The following is a 24,997-nucleotide window of genomic DNA, read 5'->3' on the forward strand; positions in this document are numbered from 1 at the left end:
CATCTCCATCGTTTTCTTCCCATGGTGTGTTAGTCCTTGATAAGACATGTTGGGGGTCTTTTTTTTAACGCATCTGTGCCCCCCCCCCCCCCCCAGGCCCATTGTTTAATAATCCGTCCATGATCAGCAGGCGCTCCTGCCAGTCAGACCGTCACAACAACGCACACCAACACCGTCCGCGGATTGGTCTCTGCGCGCGTCAGTCGCGTCTGCGGAGGCGGGAGCAGGGGGGCAAAAATCGAACCATTGCTCCAGTTTTCCCGTCTCACACACACACACAGATGCTGCTGCTGCTACTGGGTCAGTGTCATACCATCCGTTAATGAAAGCCTCACAACAACAGCCACGGCGAGAGGAAACGAGGGGAAAATCCGCAGAAATAAAACTCTGCTGCTCTCTGAGTCTGATCTCGCGCGCAGATAACATGACACAACAACGCTGCAACTTCCGATAAAAAAAAGAAAAGAAACGCCCTTTATCTACCCACTTATTCGCGTCCTCTCAGGTGCTATTGTCTCGCTCACCTTTCACCCAGCTGGCTTTCAGTCACCTACTGCCGCTCGCGCGCTCCTCATCGCGGCCACCCATCTGCACCGGCGGCCGCGGCTTGTTGGTAAACACGAACCGAATCCCGGCGGCGAGGACTCCCTCTGGTGCATTGATGCACCCGTTTCAGTGGTGTAACGGTGAGCAGTCGTCTTATAGCATGACATCTGTGTGTTTCTTTGGCCTGCAGTGTGCAAGAAAGCCCGTTATTTCATTAGAAAGACATGTGGCAGAACAAGCGAGCTCTTTTCTTTGTTCTTGGAAAAGGTAATTCACATCTTTTATTAAAAGGATACAAAACAGGTTCGATTATAACATGTGCAATGCTATATCTATGTTTACCAGTAAGTTTGAAGCTCCACAGTGGTAATATCTCATCTAAGTCTGTTGTTTATCGTTTAAATGGCTTATATGACACTACAGGGAAGCTATGTGAAGCCATGTAGAAATTACACAGAAGGTTGTTAACAAGAATGCTTCCCCCTGTGAAAAGCATAAATTCACAGCATATTAGATGACTAAATTATGTTAAAAAATAGCTACTATTTGAATGAGGCAAAGAATGATTTGATATAACTAAAAATGACATTATTCTGTCATCAGGATATATGAGTATAGATAAAGCAGAGATTTGTCTATTTGTATGATAAATCTGCTTGTCAAGCCAGAATGCTGCACAATACCTAATTATATCATCTCGTATGTGAGGATTTGAAGTGTTATTGCCATAAATGTGTTATCTTAACATTTTACACCAAAGAAAACAGGATATTTAGAATTCGTTGCTTTTTATTCTGTGAAAATGATTAATTTTCTGACATGTTTAGAGTCAATATTTTATCAAGAGCACAGCTGAAGCCCTGTAGGTGTTAATATGTTATAAATCATGTATTCAGTACTCTATATTTTGCTAAATAATGCTAATTTTTAGGGACTTCTATGAGCTGCTGCTTGCTTGCTACTTGTATTTTGAGTTAAAACAGCTCATATCTGAATGTTTGTCAATGATTGCATTGATTTGCTGAACGAGGGACTCTTTAATCAATAGAAACCTTTATTTACATCTCAAGTAATTCCCAAGGAGAGCCACACAAGGCCAATCATTGTGCTGTGTGTGAGCCATTTTGGCACAGTGGATAATCTTGTTTGCACTGCCAGACTCAATCTACAATCTATCACTTTCACCTCTTGACTTTGAGCTCTTATCTTTGAAAGGCAAAAACTCTGAACAGCTTCTGAGTCGATTTTGCCTCTGCAGCGATATTTCTCAGACAAAATGAACCCCTTCATCGCAGTTTAAATGATGTTGGTGCCTCACTGTGATGGCAATGCCTGGCACAGATGATGGATTGGTACTGTTTTTTGTTTTTTTTTTCCTCTAACTTTGCATGTTTGAATGCAGCAGCCTTCCTCTGTGGACTGTTCAGACAAGAACAATTACTCCCTTTGTGCAGCTCAACTCCCCTGCTATTCATAGTACACACTCTCAGAACAGCACACAAACACACAGTGACACACTGCTGGAAAAATGAAGCAGCCACAGCTCAACATTCAGCGTGTTTTAATTTGTCTACGTTTTTTATTCTTCCTGCTTTGGGTTGCGCTCTGGTGTTTATGCATGACACATGTAGTGCTTTCATGCATGCAATGAGAAGTTTTGGGGCCCAACCTACTTTCATCTCAAGAACAGCAGCGACAGCGCAGTCAGGCTTGAGTGTTTCCTCTCATGTGAGCTCCTGAATATTTGATGTGAAGTTCTGGTTTTAGCGCAAGCGGCAGCAGCAGAGGCAGCTTTGTGTGAAATTGGCATATATAGGACAAAACCCCACCAGGCATCTTGTCTCAGGGAAACATCCACCGTTGAGGTGTTTTACAGCTCTTGCCAAATCACAGAGGGACTTCCCTGCCTTTTTGAGAGGCAGCATGAGAGCCTGTCTGACACAGATTTTCTTTCTCCTCCAAATGAGAACTTTCGCTGTAAGCCTCCATCCTTCTCTCTGCATCTGCTTCTCTTGGCACCATGGCAACAGGGTGCCTCATGAGACAGCCAATATATAGGTCAGTGGTCATGCAAGGCTCCACCCAAAGCAAAATATCACATGTAGCTGTCGGATTTTTACACATGCAAAGGTGGGCGAGGAAAGCTCCAGTGTCCACCCAAACAGACAGTCTTGACACGGTGAACAAAGAGTTGAATTGATATGACCCAGATTTTGGTTGTGAGTCTGCAGCAGCTTCACAGGTGATTTGTGCCATCAGCTGTGCAGTGACATGAATACAGGAGCAGTTGCATACCCCCCCCCCCCCCCCCCCCCCCCCCGCCCCCCTTGCTGTGAGTCTTCCTTTGTCTTCAGATGATCTTTGTGAAGCTGATTGTTTGACTAAGGCAACAATGATGGGAAAAAAAAAAAAAAAAGGGGTCAATACAGCTGTTTTGTTTGCAAGTCCACATCCTCACCCGTGTGGACGCTGAGGTCATGTCCTCAGTGATATTCTGGGAAGCAGAGACGATCTCATGCAGCTGACATTTCATGACAAAGCTCGTGCCATACATGTAGATTTTACTCTCGATTTTGCTAAACATCGGAATGCTTTTGTAGCAACGGGAATAAATTGACACAGTATTGCCCATTGCTAATGTTTATGGCTGAATATGGACAAATGTGACATAAACTGTTACAGGCTAAAACAGTTAAATCAGTTAAATGAATACATAGAAGTAACCTCAAATCTTGAGTTGTGGATGTCTTTGTGGATGCAGTGAGGAAATTAATTGATGAAGGGATGAAGCACATAACTGCATATAAAATGGCTTGTGCTACGTTATAGTGACAGAGATCTAGAGGAGGTGAAAGACGTCCTTACAACTTGCTAGTTTAGTGCAGGGATTTCCAAAACGATCAAGCAGGTTTGTATGAGCTCATTTCAGATCTGTAAGTAAGTTGGTAAATGACAAGAAGCCATAGATTGCAGCAGGGAATCATTATTTTTCAGTCGTCAGGCTTGCTGTGCTGTGGATGGGTCAAATATCTACAAAAAAAGAGAAGAAGAAAAGGTCATGTAAGAAGCAGTATTTCTATCTGGGTATTAAATGAGTAAAAAAATACTGGATTGTTTATTGTCGGGTTCAAATAGAGACGTTCGAAGAATTCACTTCTGAAAAAAGTCCGCCTCAAATTTTGTTCTGTGAGCTGTCCTTCGCAAGAGGAACTGTTTCATGCTGCATTCGCACATCGAGTGAGGGACCTTGACAGGGACTGATGTGGCGCAGCCATCGGCGACAGTGACGTGCTATTTTAGCCTCAAACGACAACAAAACAAAAGCAGCAAAACATAAAAAGAGAAGAAAGCAACACGTTGTTGTTGTCCATACCTGCAGCAGTCGTTTGGAGCCACAAGAAGTGGAAATCTGGGGGCGTAGCTACCGAAAAGACCCTGCCTCGGAGTAGGAGCTAAAACGGTTATAGGAACAGAGGGCTGTAATGCATAGTTCCTATTGTCTGAATGCGTAAAAAAATTATTACTGGAAAGGTTACAAAAAGTTCTTATGGTGGAAAAGCAGCTAATGGCTCCATGTTCATGCTTAACTCCAGGGGCTCCAAAATAACTTCCTATCTGGATGTCAGCTGGGTCAGCTACATAATCCCACCCTAAGCTCTCTGACTGGGTCCTATCTACAGTAGACCACTGAGGCTGGATACTTGTTTTTGTGTTGGCGTGTGCAAACCAAGTGGGATTCTATAGACACACACTAGTTCCTGAGAGCTGCAGGTTTAGATGTTTCTCTGCTCAAAAAACACTTGAGTCAAAATTGAATGGACCAAAGAACTGCTCCTTCGGTAGCTCCGTATATATCATGAAAAAGAAAACCCACATTCCGGAGGCATTATTGTATTTTCACCATATACTGCTGCGTAAGAATGCCATTACTCCCTGCAATATTTGAGATAATGATTCCTTGCTAAAAAGCTAAATGTTACTGATTTGGCAACATAACAGGATACGTAGCGCTTTTTTGGGGGCTGGTGACTCTCCTCTTGTCTTAGTATATTGAGTGTGTCTCTTGTTGAAAGAACAGTGAGGATCACCGTTTTAGTGTAACAAAAAATGTCACATTTTAACATTGAAGGCATTTATTTCTTTTAAAACATGTCCGTAGCATGTCATCAAACACATCTGTGCGAGATTGACTAGTGTGGTATCGATTCACTTTTATTAATACCCAGTACCAGTACACACGCTTGATAATGAGTTGATACCGATACCAATATCCCTAACTTGTGGAATAGCAACCCCCCAAAGACCAAGTTTACACACACCTGTCCTCGACATACATATAAAGGATCACATACATGGACCTGTAACCAGGCTGAAACTAAAGTAAGTGACAATGATTCATCTCTTGACTAAAACATCCACTCTGTTCTTCTGATCCTCATTGTCTTTGTTTGATATGAGGCTGATTAACGTGCATGTGTTATTGTTGTTCCCAGTTAAAACAGTTACCCAAATGTAATGCACGGGCAGACAGCCACAGATTGACTCATGCAAGCCTTACAGCAGAGCAGAGACTGTAAATTGCATTTAATGAAAAAAATGGCTGCACGTGTCTAAAGTTTAGAGCATACGTTTTATACTGGTTGAATTTTACAAATAAAACATGTGGAAAACAGAAACAGCTTAAAAATGGGCCGGTGTGGAACCATGGAGAACAAGGGGTATTCTTCTTCAGTCCATTTCCTATCCACATGTACATTTGGAAAGGTAGTGCTTTCATTTTGGTGTATTGTCCAACCTCAAAGCCAGGTCCTTCCACAAATTTCATCCAAGATATCACGAGATGCTAATTGTCAAAGAAAAAGATCCTGGTATACTAATTTGTGTTAATTTTACCAACACTTCTTTCATTTCTGGAATTTATTTGATAAATGTTAAATCAAAATATGTTAAGTTATTTAACTTACACCATCTGAGACATTTAAAGCAGACAGTTAATAATCCACACTCATCAGAATTGGACCAAACACTACAATTGTTTTACTTAAGCAAATCCATTACAGATGTATCTGAGTGTACCGTGTAAGTCCACACACCTTAAAATCAGTATGCAAATGCACAGCAGGGAAATTTTATGGATGTGTATCAGGATGAAAAAACAAAATAAAAAAAACAAAACAAAAGCATGAGTATAATTCATGACAGGGGTGTCCAGCTCCGGTCCTCAAGGACCACAATCCTGCAGGTTTTCCATGTATTCCTGCTTAAAAACACCTGACTCAAATGAATTAGTCATTGAGCAGAACTTAATTGGTTGTTCGATCCATTTAACAAAAACCAAGTTTACTGGAACAGGGAGACTTCAAAAACCTGCAGGACATTGGCCTTTGAGGACTAACTTAGGACATCCCTACTTTACAAAAACACAGTAAAAGAAAAGCTTTATCAGTTCCTGTCATTTTTAGTCCACATCATCAGTTGCTGTTTATTCTTAGGTTGTCATTTTTCTTCTGATATTCCAAGTTTCTATTTTATTTTGAGAATCAGCAATTCTTTTTCTCGCTTTCTCAATCATTGGAGTTGCTGAAGCCAACTTTGCCTCCATTATTGTAGTTTTTTTGACTCATCATCTGGCAAACACACACATCTTCCTGCAAAATGGTCTCAACATAATGCCTTTTCCTCTGAATTAGTAAGAATTTTTCCTGAGTGTCTGAACTCCTGGCTTTAGTCTGCTCATGTGCTTTTATCAGACTTTAATTTGTGGTGCTGATTACAGACCAGGCTCATCCTTTGATGTTTCTGCTAATGATTGCCTCCCACCTACGGAAACTGGTGGCTTGAACGTGCAGCCGTCGATGCATCTCAATTAATGGAGATTCTCCACTCATTCAGAGTGAGTTGAACCAAGAGGCGGGTAGCATCGATCTACTCATTCTGCTGTTTCCATTCTGAGGTGGGAGAGGTGTCAGATAGAAATGTCAGTGCGTTACTTTGCCTGCAGGAGTGACTTGAAAAACCATGATTGATCTTTAAAAAAAAGTGCCTCTGCGAGAAAACAAAAGACATCACAGGGAAATGAATCCTGTAAAGGTCTTCGTTCATCTGTCTGTCTGTTTGATCATTTTCTCATTAATGCATACATCCATCTGTCTGTTTGCGCATCATTTTACCAAATTGTTTGACTATCCTCCAATATATCACCCTGCCTCTGTATCTGTCCATCACTTCTCCCATCCGTTTGCCCATCCATATAGGCTCCTCTCTGTGCCTCCGTCAAACTGACCACTCAGTCATTTATCCCTTTGTCTTTACATCCTGCCAACCGTTTAGTCAATCTATCATCCATAACCAATTCACTGACAAGCTTTTCATCATTTATGTATCAATTTGTTCACATCTTTTTGTGCAACTATCCATCCATCCAGCCATCCATCCATCCACCATCCACCTATCCATCCCTCCATCCATCCATCATTCCATCCATCCATTCATCCATCCATCATTCCATCCTTCCATCATTCCATCCATCCATTCATCCATCCATCATTCGATCATCCATCCATCCATCCATCCATCCATCCATCCATCCATCCATCCATCCATCCATCCAACCATCCACCTATCCATCCATCCATCCCTCCCTCCCTCCCTCCCTCCCTCCCTCCCTCCATCCATCCATCCATCCATCCATCATCCACCTATCCATCCCTCCATCCATCCATCATTCCATCCTTCCATCATTCCATCCATCCATTCATCCATCCATCATTCGATCCATCCATCCATCCATCCATCCATCCACCTATCCATCCATCCATCCATCCATCCATCCCTCCCTCCCTCCCTCCCTCCATCCATCCATCCATCCACCTATCCATCCCTCCATCCATCCACCCACCTATCCATCCATCCATTCATTATTCATTCTATCCATCCATCCCTCCATCCATCCATCATTCCATCCTTCCATCATTCCATCCATCCATTCATCCATCCATCATTCGATCCATCCATCCATCCATCCATCCACCTATCCATCCATCCATCCATCCATCCCTCCCTCCCTCCCTCCCTCCCTCCATCCATCCATCCATCCATCCATCCACCTATCCATCCCTCCATCCATCCACCCACCTATCCATCCATCCATTCATTATTCATTCCATCCATCCATCCATCCATCCGTCCATCCATTGCAATGTCAAGTAGCACCTAAAACAGCTGCTTTATGTTCAGGGCCATAGAGTAATATATCAATGGGGAATACCGTACACAAATATAGATACATAAACTGATCCTGAATGCACCCTCAGCAGCTGCTCTCCATGCTTTTGTTCTGTAGTTTGACGATTTGCAGTAACTACAAGCTAATGGTGCAAGTATGCACCATTAGCAGGAAACAAAAGTGTAACATTTTGTTTCCTGTGGAACAAAAAAGAGACAGAAGAAGAAGAAAGACACATGAAACAAGAGCTATCACAGAGCGCAGCCCTCTGCCTGGCCCACCCCTCTATTTTACGCTTTTCTTCAAAGTGATCTTAATCAAAATTAATTTGCAATTTTCCTAATGCAAAGGAAAAACCAACATGGGCCCAGACACACACACACACACACACACACACACACACACACACACACACACACACACACACACACACACACACACACACACACACACACACTATACCCATCTTTGATTTGTCATGGAGCTCATACTGTTTTTATTTTAACTTGTGTGCCTGTTTACCTGACTCAAAGGCACACAGTCATGAACTGGTAGTGGGCACAATTCTTCCAGACAAAAACACGTTTTCATTTGTTTTTCATTTTTTCTATGTGCTTTTTAAGGTGTTACTTATTGAGCACCTACAGAAAGCTGGTAGTGCAGTTTTAGCGTACAATGACTCGATCCATCTTAGTTTGCTACATTTTATTTGGGGAGCAGCTTCAGTGTAATCTCAATAAGCTCATTCAGCATTATCTTTTTATCTGTCCTTTCCTTGTAATGATTTGCTAGTCAAAATGTCTGTTTCTCACACCCATACATCTCCTCTGTCTAACATCTATCTGTCCTCATGTCTTGCTTGTTCATCCATCTTTCACAACGTGAACAGGCTTCCAGTCCATTTTTTAGGATTATTAAACCCAGGCAACACTTTCACAGCTTCGAGGAGGAGTGGGTGATGCCTTTGATTCAGGCAAAGCTCTTAACTGCGCATGAAAACACAATTTGCTGCTATGTGGCTTTGAAGGGCCAAGAGTCTAGAGTGCTTCATCAAGCAATACACAACAGATTTTACCGATGAGTGCCCTGTCTCTGACTGAAGGAGGGCCCCTCAAAGACATCAGTTGCTGGAGTTTTTGATGGAAACACAAAACCAGTGTCAGACTTCGGTCTCGCTCCAGTTTTAATCAGGAAAAGCTTGTATCAGCAGACTGCGCTGCTGCATCCTGCGTCACTATCACTCTCTGGGTTAGCACGACCCTGATCTCGCAAAGCCCCCTCTCTCACATGCAGAAACCGACTTCTCACTTCTCCCACAGACACAGAGAAAAAGCAAGTAACTAATTGCTGCTTCACAGCCTTTGTCTCTCATTTAAATCTTGTGCTTGTCATATGGAAATTCAAGGTTCTCAATTTTCTTGTTTCTGTTTGATAAATGTAAGACAAGCTGTGCGTTTCATCGTTATAATGGATAACTACACAACAGCTACAGACGAAGTTGTAGTTCTCAGCTACGCTTTATTAAAAAGATTCAAGAAAAGGTTTAAAACAGGAAGTTTATTTTTAGGTGTTACAGAAGTGTATTGCATTCACTTGAAAAAAAAAAGCTCAATTTTTCTGAGTTAATGAGATAAGTTTTACAAAAAAAGGCTGTTTTTCTGAATTAACAAAGGCTATGTACATTTTATATGTATCAGTTTATATCCATGGAACATGCCTTGTTATCTAACTAACTGATCTTGAAGAAATATGGCGTGCACGTCTATAATGTCAGAGGGGTTTTATGTGTGAACAAGCGCAAAGTCAGCTGGTGTCTTCGCAAAGTGGACAAACTAATAATGATCCCATCAACATAACTTAGAGACAAAACTATTTTCAAATGTCTCAATCCCAAAACAAAATAAAAATGAATTAAAATAAACAAACGAGAAATGTTGAACCCTCTCTGGATCAAGCCTGGTATTAATGCTAACTGGCTTAGAAAATACAACAGCGTTAATTCAGAAAAAAACCCAAACTTTTTTAAAATGTTGTTAATAAAAAAAAATAGCTTTTTTTTTTTTTTTAAAGTCAATGCCATATGCAAGGTGTGGACGCTTGTTTGTGATAAAAGATTTAAATAAAAATGTATGAGTTGCTAAATCGTGAAACCCGAAATGCTTGCTCCAAGCTCTGATTGCTTTCTCCACTGTGGTTAAATAGGCCGGTTGATCTTCACCTTCTCATCAGAGTCCAGAGTAATCATATAGTAAAGTAAACGATAAAAACACTTCCTCAAACACAGTAAACCGCTCCCTCGCTGTAATCTGTCCAATGTCATGCAACATTTGTGGTTCCCCTATTCCGCCTCTGACCTTGACTGCAGACAGCTATACAACAGTGATGATGTATTCCATAGTTAAACACACATAGGAAGCTTGCAGGGCACCTCCAGGGGAAATTCAAAATGTATCATGGAGGAGTGTGCTGCAGTGTCCCTCTGTAAGAGTTTAGTTTAGGGAGAGAAAACACCAGAATGCTGTCGAGGGAGAGATGGGATTCACCCTGGATAGGTTGCTGGGTAGAGGTGTTTAATTTGAACTCTACATTAAATAATCCTGCAAATATAGTCTTTTTAATTCTTGCTTTCCGTCCATTTCGATGTCTTTAAACTACACACACAGACAATTGTTTAAGATATTCTGCATTTCACTTGGATAGTGTGTTAAAAACAGGTTTTCATGTTTAATTTATAGGACTAGTTGACCTTCATGGTGAGAAGCAATGTCTTACTTCCTCCAATAGTCACTGTTGTAATTGAGCCCATGAATACTGAGGTACCGAAAAGCGTTTTTTTGGCTGATTTTTTTAAAAAAGATTTCCAGATATTCTGTGTTAAATTCTTGTGTTTGTCTGTTTTTTAGGGTGCTTCTGTGGTCTGGGACTGGTTTACTCTAACAAGTCGTGTACCATGCCGCCCATCACCTTTCAGGACTTGCCTCTCAACATCTACATGGTCATTTTTGGAACAGGCATATTTGTCTTCATCCTGAGCCTCATCTTCTGCTGTTATTTCATCAGGTAAGGGGGGCAACCCAAAAATAAATGAGTTGAAGTAGACCACTGAATGTATCAGCCAATCAGTTGACTCCCACATAGTAACGCGTCAGCTCTTAATAATTAGGTGAATAATGTCAGATTTCCTACTAAACACACAAAACATTACATGTTAGAACATATTCAGTTATTTAAGCTAAACAAATAGTCAAATGCAAGAGCTAAAATGGTCTTTGACTTCCCACTTCCAAACTGCACTGAATGCAGCATCATTTAAAGTCAAATGTGTGTGGCGATGATGTAAACTGAGCTTGTAGAACTGCAGACATTTTCTGCAAAACTGCTGAATTAAAGGGATATTTTATGGGGGAAATATGTCACTTTCAGTTCAAATCACTTTTTGTGATCAAAGAAGCTGCCTCTCCTGCTAGCAAGTAGCATCGGTTAAGTTTGCTAAGCCCGTTCCAGAAAAGAAATTTTGCCCATCTGCAGGAGCAGATAAGGACAGGTACACTTTTCATTATGTTCCCATAACAATTTTCCACAGACCTCCTGTGACCGGACTATACTTCAAGTCTTAGTGTGGTTGTTTTGTTTGGTAGAGTTATGTAATAGTTATAAAACATAATTGGATTTGTGAGAACAATCAAACTGCTGATGTAAGTGTTTGAGATTCACATGGACTACATTGGAAGGATGATCTTCAGGTCTGAGGGGTGAACAGTATGAAAAAACCTGAAGTGTGGTAACACTAATGGCACTGAAATGTCTCAAGGACACTGGCTAATCTTTGACTGAGAGAGGATTTTAAGTGGTTTCATTTATTAGCAGATAATAGGCAAAAATATTTCATTGAATTCAATTCAATACAATACAGTTCAGTTCAGCTTTATTTGTACAGCACCACTGCACAATAATGTCATCTCCGGACACTTCACAGACATCAATTTGAGCCTAATAAAAAGCTTAGTTAAGGAAAACCAACAGATTACAACTAAAATCTGGGCTTTGATCTAACCACCCCCCCCCCCCTCATCCTGAACTGCATGAGGCAACATGTGGAAAGGAGAAACCTCCAGCAAAACGCAGCTCAGTGAGGGTGGTCATCTGCCTGGACTGGTTGGGGTGGAGGACAGGAAAGAGACCAACATGCACTGCAACTTTTATCCAGGAAGACCTGGAAGAAGAAGTATTTTAATGATGCCGTATTTTTTCTACATGGAAGGAGCAGAGATGAAAAGGAAGTGCTCAGTGCGTCATGGGACATCCCTTAGCAGTCTAAGCCAGTTGCAGACATGTAACATTGTCTAGCTCAATCACTGTCCATACAGAGCTAGTCTGGTTTGCAAAATGGTCAACTTTGCCAAAATATGACATTTTCTGCCCCCAAACAAATGTCATGATGGAAACAAGCACTTCAGGTCAGATACAGAAGGGCTGCACTGGAATATATTATTTCCTCACAAAGCTCATTGTACAATATTTTCCCACTTTTTTTTTTTTAGCTACACGTGAATATCTCTCATTGGCATGTTGTTGATCAGTATAAGTCAACAAACATACATTTCTCTACAAATCTTTTCAACTTCCAGCAAAGAATGTGGCTGCATATGTGCCAAATCCTGAATTGTTTGGGTAGCAAGCATCACATACCATTTGATGAACACTTGATGACACAGCTGTGTCCTGCTGTGGGATTGTTTGAGACAGCTTCAGATATGGTGGAGAAGGAACTACAGAAACTTCAACAATGGTTTGATTTAAATAATCGCTGGACTTTCGTAAGAAACAGTAAAGCACAAAGTATATAAATATACACAAAGTGCATGGAGATGGAGATGGTCCTATAGTTTTTACCTTTAATAGCTTGTCTACAATTTTCTTTCTAATCTCTTGAGACAACGCTTTCCTTTGCTTCCTCTGGTCCATGTTGAGTTTGGTACACACAATGTCAGCAAATGGCACAGAGACTACCTGTAGCCCTATATATCGGCCCACTGACTGAATACAAGATTGTAGACATCATTAGTGGACACACCTTGGATTAACATGTCCCTTTGGTAACATTATTTTCAGTCGTTTCTATGGACACCATCATTTTTGTCCAGGTCTGTTTCATGAGTTTATTTTTCATATATTTCTGTTGAAGCATGGCAAAAAAAAGCAGCATTTGACTTTTATTGGTTAAATTTTACAGAGTTTTTATTTATTATGACTTTTGACAGATTCAAGTTATTTCTGTGACCATTTTGAGTTTTTCTTTCATTGACCGAAGGGTACCAACAATTTCGCCCACATCTGCATTAATGGCTTTTATTATTTCTGCAAATATTCATTCTGCATGTGATTACATTTCTTTCAGTCTGACAAGTTTATTTAAAGGCACAGAGTTCAGCCTAGGTTATTCTATCGTTAATGTGATTTTTTTTTTTTTTTTTTTTTTTTTTTTTGTTACAATACAAATGTTATGGAAATCCATCAGATGTTTGGTGATATATTTTAAATGAGAATACAAAAGCTGATTTCCAAATAAAGCAGAAGTCAGCATATTAAAAATAATCTGACAGCACATAAGTACTGCCAGCTTGCGTAGGTGAGAAATGTGTTTAGAGGGAAGGAGGTTTAAAAAAAAAAAGAATAAGAGGAACACAGTGACCTCTCCTGCTGTTGACTGTGAACTCCCTGATGAGCTGAAGGGACGTATTTGTCTGAAGGACGGGATATGAGGCAACAGGAAGCCGCCCGTCACAATGTGTGAGGACAGCATAAACTCAGAATAAACACAGCCTGAATAGCACTCAGTAGGAGCTCACTAAACCATCACACAGCAAGGCCTGCAGTGTAGAGCTCATCAGGAAAACACCAACGCCTGCAGGAGATTTTTTTTTTTAATCGTGAGCTCAGTATGGATCCCCCAGCAAATTACTCAACACCTCATGATTTGCTGTGCTATATTTAGACTGATTTTGAAATGTTTTTATCGTGGCAGTACAGTAAAAGAAATGTATATTTGCTATCAGGAAACATGGAGGACCAGTTTGTTGACCAGTTGCTGAATAGTACCAGCTAGGGCTGGGCGATATATCGAATATACTCAATATATCGTGGCTAGTCCCCTGTGCGAATATAGAAAATGCCTATATTCGTCATATTCGAGTATCCTGTTGTCACGCAGTTGTTTTTAGCTGTGGGCAGGGTTTTCTCGCTCCTCCTCGACTGCACCGCTTTGCACAGAGAGTGCAAGCGCACCTCGTTACGTACATAACGTGAGCTACGTGCTACGTCATGAGAGGCAGCGTGTAGCCACTTTCTCGCTAAATTTGGTGACTTTTTGTGAAAAGCGACTTTTTTTTTACAGGAGTTATTGGAGACTTTCCTGGTGTTTTGGCGACTGATTTTAAAGCGCATATTGTAAAGTTATTGTCTCGAACGAGAGTCTCTCCCCGTCCTAAAGCACCCAGTCGCTCCGGCTGCAGCTGCAGCCAGTCAGAGGAGCAGAGAGGACACCTGCACGACTCCACCTACAGTCACAATGAACAGCCAAATCCGCCACTGATCCCGCTGAGAGGGACGTAAATTGCAAAGTTTTTCACGTCACGCAAAAATAATTAATTCTATTTGATTACATTCACAACCTCTGTCACTTACTCACCTCATCCACTGTGTGTGTGAAACAAGCTAAATATTTATCTAGCGCGTCATGTCTCTAGAAAGTACAGAAAGGAGTGAGAATCAAATCCTGAATTAAAAACTGGCTGAAGCCGTTTATTGGAGACGATACGAGGACATTCTGCCTGTATTATAAGACGGATTTCTACGCTAAACTCTGCGATTAAAAAAAAATACACGACAACTCAAAAACATATCCATAAAGCAAAGCCTTATAATAGTTCATCATTTGAAAAGTCACCCCCTAGAGCACCTATTTTCATACGTTGCATTTATTACATCATACAAAGGCACTTTATTTTGTTTTAAAATGACATGTTTCTGCCACTGCTTTAACTGTTCAATAAATGCAGTTTTGATCAGTTTGCTTCGTTACAATTTCATCCTTTTGACATGAATGTTTAAAATCAGCATATCTTAACGCAGTATGAGCAATTATGTTTTAATGGAGACACAAAATCATCTTACTGATGCGATTGTATGCACCAAAGCATTAATTCAAGGCTAAGGTAAATATCGAGATATATATCGTATATCGTGACATGGCATAAAAATATCGGGATATAACTAAAAGGTCATATCGCCCAGCCCTAGTACCAGCAGATATATATCACTTTTATGCACTTTATTTATTCCTTCTTTTTTCCTGTCATTCATGTTTTGGTCTCAGCTTCATTGTCTTTGTCATTTTTGCCTTGGCAAAGTCGAGTTGTGCTCATAGTTCTCTTTGTTTTGTTTCTTTTTTTTTTTTTTTGTTTACTCGAGAGTTCTAAAGCACCTTTTATCGCTTTCATTTAATGTCCTCCTGCTGTCTTAGGAGTCTGTATATTGCTCCTCCACCTCTACTTCAATGCACCAACCTTGACAGTTTGTGCTGACTTTAAGTTGTTATTAATAAATCTCTCTCTCTCTCTCTCTTTCTCTCACACACACAGATAATCATTTTAGTGAAAAATTATATTTAAAGCAGCATTACTGAACTGAATTTTTTACACCTAATTCAGCCTCCGTTTTGCATCTTGTCTCTTCTCTGGACTCTCTCCAGTCAGTAAAAGTCAATCTAATGTCGACTCTTGTTATATTTCTGCCGATGTTACTCTCTCTCTTTCTTTTCCTTGCTTCTTCACATAATGTCATCTTGAGTGTCTTTGCTCAATCAGCCGTGGTGTGCATTTAAAATGGCCAGTGAGTCGATATGGAGTTACTGGTATGTCAGCTAGTGCCATGATGAAAAATCCAGCTGTCATGTGATGCCTCTGGCTAGAAAAAAAAAGTTGTGAAATGCAGTTTATCAGCCTCAGGATGCTCCAGGGCAACAACAGCTCCAGGAACTTGCATAATGAATGTCAGTGTGCCCTCAAAATAGTCAGATGCATAGTTTTAAGGTCAGAAATGGAAAAATATTGCTTTAAAAAGTCAATATTTGTTGACATTTATTGAATATAGCTATTTCATTTTATATAGAGGTTTAAACACATTAGGATAGGAATATAAAGCAGAAAAAGTGTTCTAATTTAGTATAAAATATTAGAAAAAACATAATTATACGCAGAATGGTGATGTTGCTCTTTTTCTATGTTAGATTGTTGTTTAAAGGCTTGTTTTACCATCAGCTGCCAGTAAAAGCTCACTTCCCTCCTGCATCTCTCGAGACACTCGCCTACAAAACACAACCACTGAGTCATTTCCTTCGCTCCATTAACAAGCTGAAAGTAATCCTGGGTAGGAGTGTGATTGTGAATTCATTTATAGAGCAGGTGATTCATCAGATTGAAAAGAGAGTGATGATTCTCTGTTGGGGGCAGGATCCTATTATATCACCCAGGCTACTCCATATCTTGTGAGTTTGATATGCTAGATATGCTAATCTTCCTGCAATTATTCCTGAAAAAAAAGCAGCCTTGACATTTTATAGTTAAGGTTTTGCTAAGCTGACACAGGCGCTTTTAGCTCTCTAACATTCAAACAGATGTTGCTGTCGGCACAAAGTTGGCAAGAACCCAAGACGTGAAGCTTTGTCTGAAATGCAAACTCTGAATTTGGTCTGAATATGGCTGCCATTCTCATTTTCACGCTAAATTTGACATCAACACACCTGGTAGGTTTGGTGCTTTGCTGTCATTTTGCCAAGTTGTACTCCTCACACATTTTGTATCCTGTCAAGTGAAAAACCCAAAATGTTGGAAGGAATAGTGTCATCAGGTCTGTCTGCTACCCACCAAAAAACCAAGAAGGTTTAATATAAACACACAGTAACAGCAGTATTTAAAACAGGAAATATGGCTGGTGACTAAGAGAGTGCTGTGTTTGCCCTTCAAATGTTGAAAAACTATTTTTCAAAGCTGTGGCTTTAAATGGTTCATCCGAACACAATATATCAGACTCAGTAAAGGTATTTTTTCAGATAAACCGATATCAAATCAAGATAGATTGACTGTTTCAATTATTTGATATTTTCTGTATTTAAGAGTAGATAAAAACCTTTTATAGTTTAGACTGCTGCGGAGTCCCAGGGCTGAGAAGGGGGGGGGGGCCAGAAGAAGATAACCTCCAAGGACTGAATGGCGAGAAGCAAAACGTGACAAAGTGCTGTTAACACTGGCAGGCAGCAGAGATTTGGATCTGTGAGGAAGTGGAAGTGCTGACTATTTGTACAGGTCTTGATCATGTCGCAGGTTCTGGCTGATGGATCTCGAGTCCGACTCAGCACAGCTGCTTCAGTCACACCGACACAAACTTAGGGAGAGAATCAGGGCGAGACAGCAGGTGTTGTATGTTGTCTGTCTGTGAGGAAGTGTCTGCTGCTCGTGTACAAACCAGTTCCCTGAAAGACATATTTATAAGAAAAACTAAGGATCTTCAGCGCCTGCATTGGTTTGTTTTAACTGGGAAACAAATGCAGGAAAGCCGTGGAGGGGATGGAGAGTAGAGATCTGCATTGGGATTAGGATCTTGTAGGAGAAGACTGTTTAAATCATGCTGCAGGCAGAAATAGGCCATCTAAATGCAATCTGCAGGTCCTGCAGTGACGATGGCTCCAGCACTTACCTAACTTTAGTCAAAGTGTCAAAGTTTGAAGTCCAAGTGTAGAGTGAAGGTTGTATGGTTGTTTAAATCCATTCAGATATGTGTTAAGCAGTTTGGGGTTTTAAGTCTTGTTTGTCTTGTTATGTGTTAAGTAACATGATGTTAGGTGTTGTTTTACTGCTTATTTACCCGGAACCCCTCTTATACTGACAGCCACTGTGTGGAATTTAAAACGGCTATTAAAGGTGGAGTATGTAAGATTTTCAATATTTTCAAAATAAATTAACAAATAAAATAACTACAATCATAATTAGATAGTTTTTTTGAACATGTAGGTTCCAGTCTGTCCATATTTGATGCGTTATTAAATTACGAGTTTAATTAATGACAAATGTCAAAAAGCGCTTTTTTTTTACTGGTAGGCAAACATTTAAGAAGGGTCTTTGTCACAAATCACAGGACTCTTAAGAGGCTGATGAACCCCTCTGTGGGTTTGACTTTGATAAAAAAAATTACAAAGGAATTAATTCTAACATTTAAGATGATAACAAACAAGCAAATATAGTAAATAATAACCCATTAAAAAGTTTAAAAGTGTAAATTAATTTACTAATTGAGTTGAACTGTTACTAGTTTTAAAATATAGATACAGACTTATTATTTGTTGATTTATGATTGACCTAAAATACACCATCAGAAAGCAGTTTTAGTTCATTCACCCATGAAACACTTAACTAGAATTGAAAATGGTGAGCCTTTCTTATTTTTTTTTATGTTGCCACATTGACTCCTCTCCATTGAAGTCATTTGTGTACCAAAAAGCAGTTTTACATAATCAATGTTATTATTAAAATATATAACAGGGGTATGGATATGAACTTGTAAACAAGTTACAGCTTAAACCATCATCTACAGCAATGATCCCTTGTGTTTAGAGCCACATCCCCCCAACAACCCCCCCATCTTTTTCTAACCATGGGAAAGCGCCACACATGTAAAACGCGTATCCTCACATTGTTCGCATGGAGCAATCAGTGTAAACAATAAAACAAATAACAAAAAATAAAACCATGAGAACTGTCATTTCCCTGCTCACTTCACTTCTCAAACTTTACATGTTTGTATTTCTTCATTTTCTTTCATTTCTGGACGTAGGATCGCATTTCATCTGCTGTGCTTTAGCTGTTAGCCTCAAACTGCAGACAGTGTCAGACGTTTGAGTCTAAGTTTAGTTGGACACCAGAAATAACCCTCTGGAACAGACACGGCTCGCCAAGTGATAAAGATCTCCTCTCCATTGTTGTTTTTGGTGGGGTGGTGATTCAAAAAACCAACACACTCATTAGTTGCATTTCAGTGTGTGTTTGTGCGCCTAAGTGTGTGTTTCCATTCTGCATGTACTTACATGACTGCTTAACTTTGTGAACAATGTTTATGTGCTTGCAGAGGATTAGAGGCCACTGCAGTTGACTTAGACGACTGTTTATTATCAGAGAAGAGGTAGAAGTTACACACACCTCCATAGTTGAATCATATACATTTAAATCTTCGTTTCAGTTCAACAATCTGTTTAATCAGTGTAATTAAGACACACACGAACATCTATATTTCTTAGTAATCAAGAGGAAGGAGGTGAAAGGTACAGAGAGACATACTTTATCAGAGTTTAGAGGCAATATTGCAGTTTAAATCTGCTGGATGTGATTATGTTTAACAAAATATTTCTATAATGATATAGACAAAAAACAGATTTCTTCTAAATAAAAAAAAGAGAGAAAAAACTGATTTCTTGATGGCTTAAGCATTTACTGAAGAAAATAGAGATACAATAAAAGTGAGTGTGGAAAAAGCACTGTAGCTAGTGTTTAATTAAAAAAACATCCAGTTCTTTGTCTTTTTTTCCATTCAATTTTTCATCCAGTTTAATGAGGAAGTTTATAAAGAAACAAATGAAGTATGGAAATCATTCAGAGACAGAATTAAAGGGCCAGAATCACAGAAATACTGGTTCTTAAATTGTATCTCTATGCTGCACTCATTTGATCTTGGAAGTCATTTATTAAATACAGGATTTTTACTTTCAATTAACATTTATTCAGTTTGGAAACTCGACTTTATTGAAGAAAATGTATTTTTTTAAAGGAAATGTTCACATATAGCATGTTTATTGAAAGCTCTAATAATTGTTACATTGAACTATAATATTTTTCCTTTTACTTTATCAACAGTAAATTACGACATCAAGCCCAGAGTGAACGTTTTGGATACAGAGAGGTAAGACTGGGAATTAATTTTCAGCAAAACAATACTGTTGTAACCTAAAACATAAGTAAGAAAATGTTTATTTAGTTGATTATCTCTCCCCTTTACTAACTACAAACTAATTGCTATTGCGCCGTAATGCTAACTGCAACTTGTGAGAATTGTGCTTCTGTAGAGGAGCAACATGTGATTAGTGCAAACAAAAAAAGAGTTCTTTAGGGGTTGACGTCTGGACTAAGAGCAGACCGGTTAATCCTTTTCATGTCCAAATTCTGGAGGTATTCTGAGATTATCCTGGCTCTGTGAGGGAGTGCATTGCCATCCAGAGTCTCATTCCTTCCTCTCTTCCAGTTAGGTTCCAGTCTTACAGACTGTGTTGTTTCCAAATAAATCTGTTCACTGAACAAGTTAGTTTTTCTGTGAATGTTGAAAGAACTTGAACACAAACTCGTTCAGATTATGTGATGTCCCTCAGCAGTAACTACCTACATTTCCCTGATGCTACACCCACTTTCCACTAAAGGAAACTTGCAGGTAAAAAGAGGAGTGCACGATGGAAAGTGCACATCAGATGCCTTGTCTGCTTGTGATTATTCACAGTCTATTAAGTACTGTCAGAACATTTATGTGCAAATTATATCCAGCTGTGCTAAAAAAACAAGTCTGAATGTCAGATTTGTCAACTTCTAATTAGTAAAGACTGGAATTAGAAGCATCTGTCTGGTGTGAGAAGAAATTTTATAATATTCATACATTTTTGCAGCATCTTTTTCTTGCTCTGAATGTAGGGAAGAGGTACGCTGTAAATAGCCGGTTAACAAAATATGAACTTCTTACATTAAAAAAGGTTGTTTTTGTCCTCTGTCTGCGCATCTGTGCTGAGATGAAGTGAACTTTGAACTAGTTACAAACTGAGACACGGAAATGTGAACATAAACTATTCATTTTAACCTGCAGTACTAGTTAATGAGAAACATCTCTCTCCTCACTGATCACTGGATCCACGCACCTGGCAGCACTTGAATCTTAAAACAGAAAAAATAAACATCAAGAAAATATTGCAGAAGGTTTTGGCACATTTCTTTAATAAAAATTTAATAATACAGCACAGCTCAAAGTGCTTGACATAATAAACACAAATGATGAATGCCTATGTAAAAAACCATCACACATTTAGGTAAAAACACAAGTTACATACATAGTACACCCCCACCCAGTGGGTGGCACCCACCCTCTACCTAAACACAGGCCCCAGCTTTTAGTCTGTCTCTTTTTTAACCGAAACAAGAGTCTAAAAACGTGATAGATGGTAAACATCTGAGGAGAGACATCTGGCTTGGCACTGAGGGGAGGAAACGATTAGGCTCTAGTTACATGTTTATTCCACAACATTATGATCCTTATAAGTTAGTTACCACATTATAATAGGGGGGAAGTCATCAACCAGACACAATTTTTATGAGTTTTTGTGAACTTTGTGAAGTTTATTTTCTAAATATAATCTAAAAGATAATCTCTTTTCAAAAACACATTTTGTTACGCTTGCAGGTGGTTCTAAAAGGAGATCCCAAAAAGTTGAATCTTCATGGAGTAAGTAGGACTTTTTTATGCAATCATTTACATCATTGACAGTAATTACACCACGACTTTTCCTCTCTGACCTGGTCTCATTTTTTGCTCACACAGCAGACGTGCGCCGTGTGTCTGGAGGACTTCAAAGTGAAAGATGAACTAGGAGTGTTGCCATGCCAACATGCCTTTCACAGGAAGTAAGTGCAGCACAGTGCAGTTCTGGTTTGCCTTTCCCCTGCTTATGCTCATCTTTTGTTTGCTTGTTCATTCATTCATTTATGCATTTTGCTGTTCAGGGTTAGGGTTTTGGGGTATAGTGTGTGTGTGTATGTTGTTCAGGGATGCAGTTTATTATTGCAGTTTGAACTTTGAACCTAAGGTCCTGCAGGGGAAGGACATCTATCCTGAAGTTTTTAGATGTCTGAAGTTGGAGAAGTATGTTTTTTTTCACCTCTGTAATTTAAGTGAAAAGTCACATTTCTGTGTCATAACACAGCAGAAAGTGAAAGCAGAAGTGTTGGCTCGTCATCAGATACATGGCTGATGGCTCGTCTGGGTAGCGCAAGGCATCTGTTTTAAACTTAGGCCAGTCTGAAGCTGTTTTAGCGTTTTATGTAACTGTTTTATTGTGTGCCTCGTTTCATATGAGAAGACTTATAGCATGTATCCTGCACTGAGAAAGAGGCAGTAGTCTCTATGGACATCCTGCTTGAAGGAAGGTTATGTAAATAAAATAAATAAACAGGAGCAGGTGCTGGGAAAAGCTCCAGCATCCACGCAATCCTTAATTAAACTAAGCGGTTGAGAAAATGAATGAAAAAGCAGAATCTGCCTTTGCTCATCCTGAATTTGACTCTGTTTTCTAATGGACCTGTAATTTTAAATCCATCCTTAAAGATTCTGAGCAGAAAATTTATAAACTAACAAATATCTTTGTATTTATACACATTTAACAAATTATTTTCTTATCCATGTAACATGTCGTGACATTTGTTTAACCTGGACTTTAAAGAGTCTATGTATGTCCATGAGGACTAAGTTAAAGGCAACTGGACAGGCTTTCAGTAAATGTTAAGCAAATTCTGTTAACATACTCTTCAGCTTTATTCCTTGAAAATAATATCAATTAAAGATATGTGAAATAATTAGCCTGATGTTATCATGACACTATTCTGCCGCTTAATCTCACCATACATTGAAGATAATTTAAAAAAAGGCATGTGTCAGCAAATAAATGGTCAAATGAGCATATTGTGATTTTGCAGTGTTTTATTTATTGTGGTAAGAGTGTGTGTGTGTGTGTGTGTGTGTGTGTGTGTGTGTGTGTGTGTGTGTGTGTGTGTGTGAGTAGTTTGTTACCGTAATGCAACAATTTAGCTTTTTTGCCGTTACTGTGAGGCAACCAGCACAAACTCTCAGGTGTAACTTTAACTAAGCAAGGATTCATTTGTGTTCAAGTGTTTTTCATCCACATCTCATGTCTCATGTCTGATGAACTGGCTAATCTAAATTAATCCTGAAAGTGAGCATGAGTGATTGTTTATCTCTCTGTGTTTGCCCTACGATGAACTAACATCCTGCTCAGGGTGTTCCTGCCTCTCTCCTAGAAGCTGCAGGGATAGTCTCCACCTCCCCACAGTTCTGTTATAGAATAATCGGATGTAGGAAATAAAGAGTAGTTACTTGTAAAATAAAAACAAAACAAAACAAAAAAACAAATACGAATTAAAGATTCAGATTTAGGTTCTTTCTGTGTGGAGTTTGCACAGGCATCCATGTGCATATGTAGATGCTTTCATGCAATCATGCATGTTAAGTTAACATTTCTAAATTTGGTTTAGTTTGTTTTGTTTAGTCAAACACACATACTAAAGAAATAAAAGATATACAATGATCATTTTTTAAAGTTAGAGATGTGTGAAAGGGTTCCTCCTTGAAAGCTACTGAAAGCTTATAATATAGTCCCAGGGTGTACCCTTCGTTTTGCCTGACAGCAGCCAGGATGTTCTCCACCCCTTTGCGAACCTGAGTTAGTTTATTGGACATAGAAAATTAATTGTTCAGCTTGCTTCTTTCTTTTCCTTACAGGTGCTTGGTAAAGTGGCTGGAGGTGCGCTGCGTCTGCCCCATGTGTAACAAGCCTATATCTGGCCCCCCAGAGCAGCATCACAGCATAGGGACTCTGCTGGATGAACTGGTGTAAACTTTGGGCTGCTGCCAGCCTGGGTGGGATACCAGTTCCAGGCCACACCAGCTGGTGCAAGTTACTGACCGACATGAGGAAGGACTCGGCTTTGTCGTTAATATACAACAGAGCAGCAACATGATGAGAGTAAGTTGGGGTAACCTAGTTGCCACCCAGAGGAAGACTCAAAAGGATGCAGTTGCTTAGCAACAACCTCTGTGATAGCAACAAGATACCTTACAGTGTGAGAGATTATCTTCAGCCACCCACACGTCACTCCACCACCCTTCTTTGAAGATCCCCCTCTGCACCCGTTCTTCACATCTTCTATTGCTGCCTTGAGTGAGGTTAAGAGCACCAAGAAGTGGAGGAGGCAGCTAATTCACTGCGATGTGGACAATTGAGTGTTGACGGATAAAAGCGGTAGGCACCATATGAGTCTTGCATGTCAGGGTGGGTGCTGGCATGACATGATATCCCTATCAGCTGATCGTCCTGTGGAAAATAAGCAGATGATGCTTCATCAGTTCTTTTTGATGAAAACATCTGAGAAAAAGCCACATACAGGCAAAGTTATGTGTTTTTCTTTTGTTTTATGCTGCTTTCAGTAACACAGGTTCAGTTTTTAGAGTTCATGCCGAAGAGCTGATAGAAGAAGAGCATCAAGTGCTGAGCAAATATTGCTGTAGCAAAGAAAAAAATAGATGAGATATGTTCTATAAAATTCTATTGGAGCCACTGTAATTAAAAAATAAATGTTGAAAGATAATTATAAAATATGAATTCACACCAGTCGTATCTAAAGTATTCATATTCATAGTTCAAGCCATTTTCCATTCGCAGCAAATGTTTTCATCGGGTCAAACCAACTGATGTTTTCTGATATGATGTGTATAATGCGTATGGATGCCCACTTCTACAGCAGTTTACCTTTCGTACATGCTGCAGACTTTTTGGTTTTTTTTAATAACCAGACATGTTTTTAACATTAATGTAAACAAAACATCCTGCCTTTCACTGTAACACTTTATTTGTAATATGTTGAGGATCATTTTTTAAGTTTGCACTTTGAATTCACAGAAAAAAAAGCTTCTGTTTGTCCGTCTTTCCATAAGTAAAATCTGTATGTAGCATGGCAGATCCCTTATTTTTGAGCTGACAAAGCAAAGGAGCGGAGAGGCTAAAGAGGTAAAGAATGCAGCCTTTCTTCATCCGAGAAGCAACGTAGAATTTTTGTGACGTTGCTCATGATTTTGTTTCACATTGTTTAATCGTTGGGTTGATTTCTCTGAAAGCCAAACACTGCCTAAATTGAGCACAAAACTCACAAAGCACATTGTTAAAATACAGCAGGCACCTGCACTGTAATTCAAACGTCCATGAGCCAAGAAAAGAAAAAAAAAGGAAATCATGTTGCATTTTCTGCACATGAGAAGAGAAACATTCACTCTGACGCCGACCACATTCCACGTTTT

General features: G+C 39.5%; 1 protein-coding gene across 2 annotated transcripts; it reads left to right on the forward strand.

The window, feature by feature from the left end:
- Nucleotides 1-589: 589 nt before the first annotated feature.
- Nucleotides 590-24,588, forward strand: rnf122 (ring finger protein 122). Of its 2 annotated transcripts, none has more exons than XM_079251057.1 (6): nt 590-686; nt 10,675-10,831; nt 19,732-19,777; nt 21,314-21,355; nt 21,452-21,534; nt 23,426-24,588. In XM_079251057.1, exons 1-6 carry the CDS (start codon nt 662-664, stop codon nt 23,538-23,540), a joined length of 468 nt encoding a protein of 155 aa, XP_079107183.1. In that variant the 5' UTR covers nt 590-661; the 3' UTR covers nt 23,541-24,588. The 2 variants fall into 2 exon arrangements, with proteins under 2 accessions (XP_079107183.1, XP_079107184.1); XM_079251058.1 differs by having other exon boundaries at nt 21,455-21,534.
- Nucleotides 24,589-24,997: the final 409 nt, after the last annotated feature.

This window comes from Telmatherina bonti (assembly GCF_933228915.1).
Source record: "Telmatherina bonti genome assembly, chromosome: 13".
Taxonomy (NCBI): Eukaryota; Metazoa; Chordata; class Actinopteri; order Atheriniformes; family Telmatherinidae; genus Telmatherina; species Telmatherina bonti.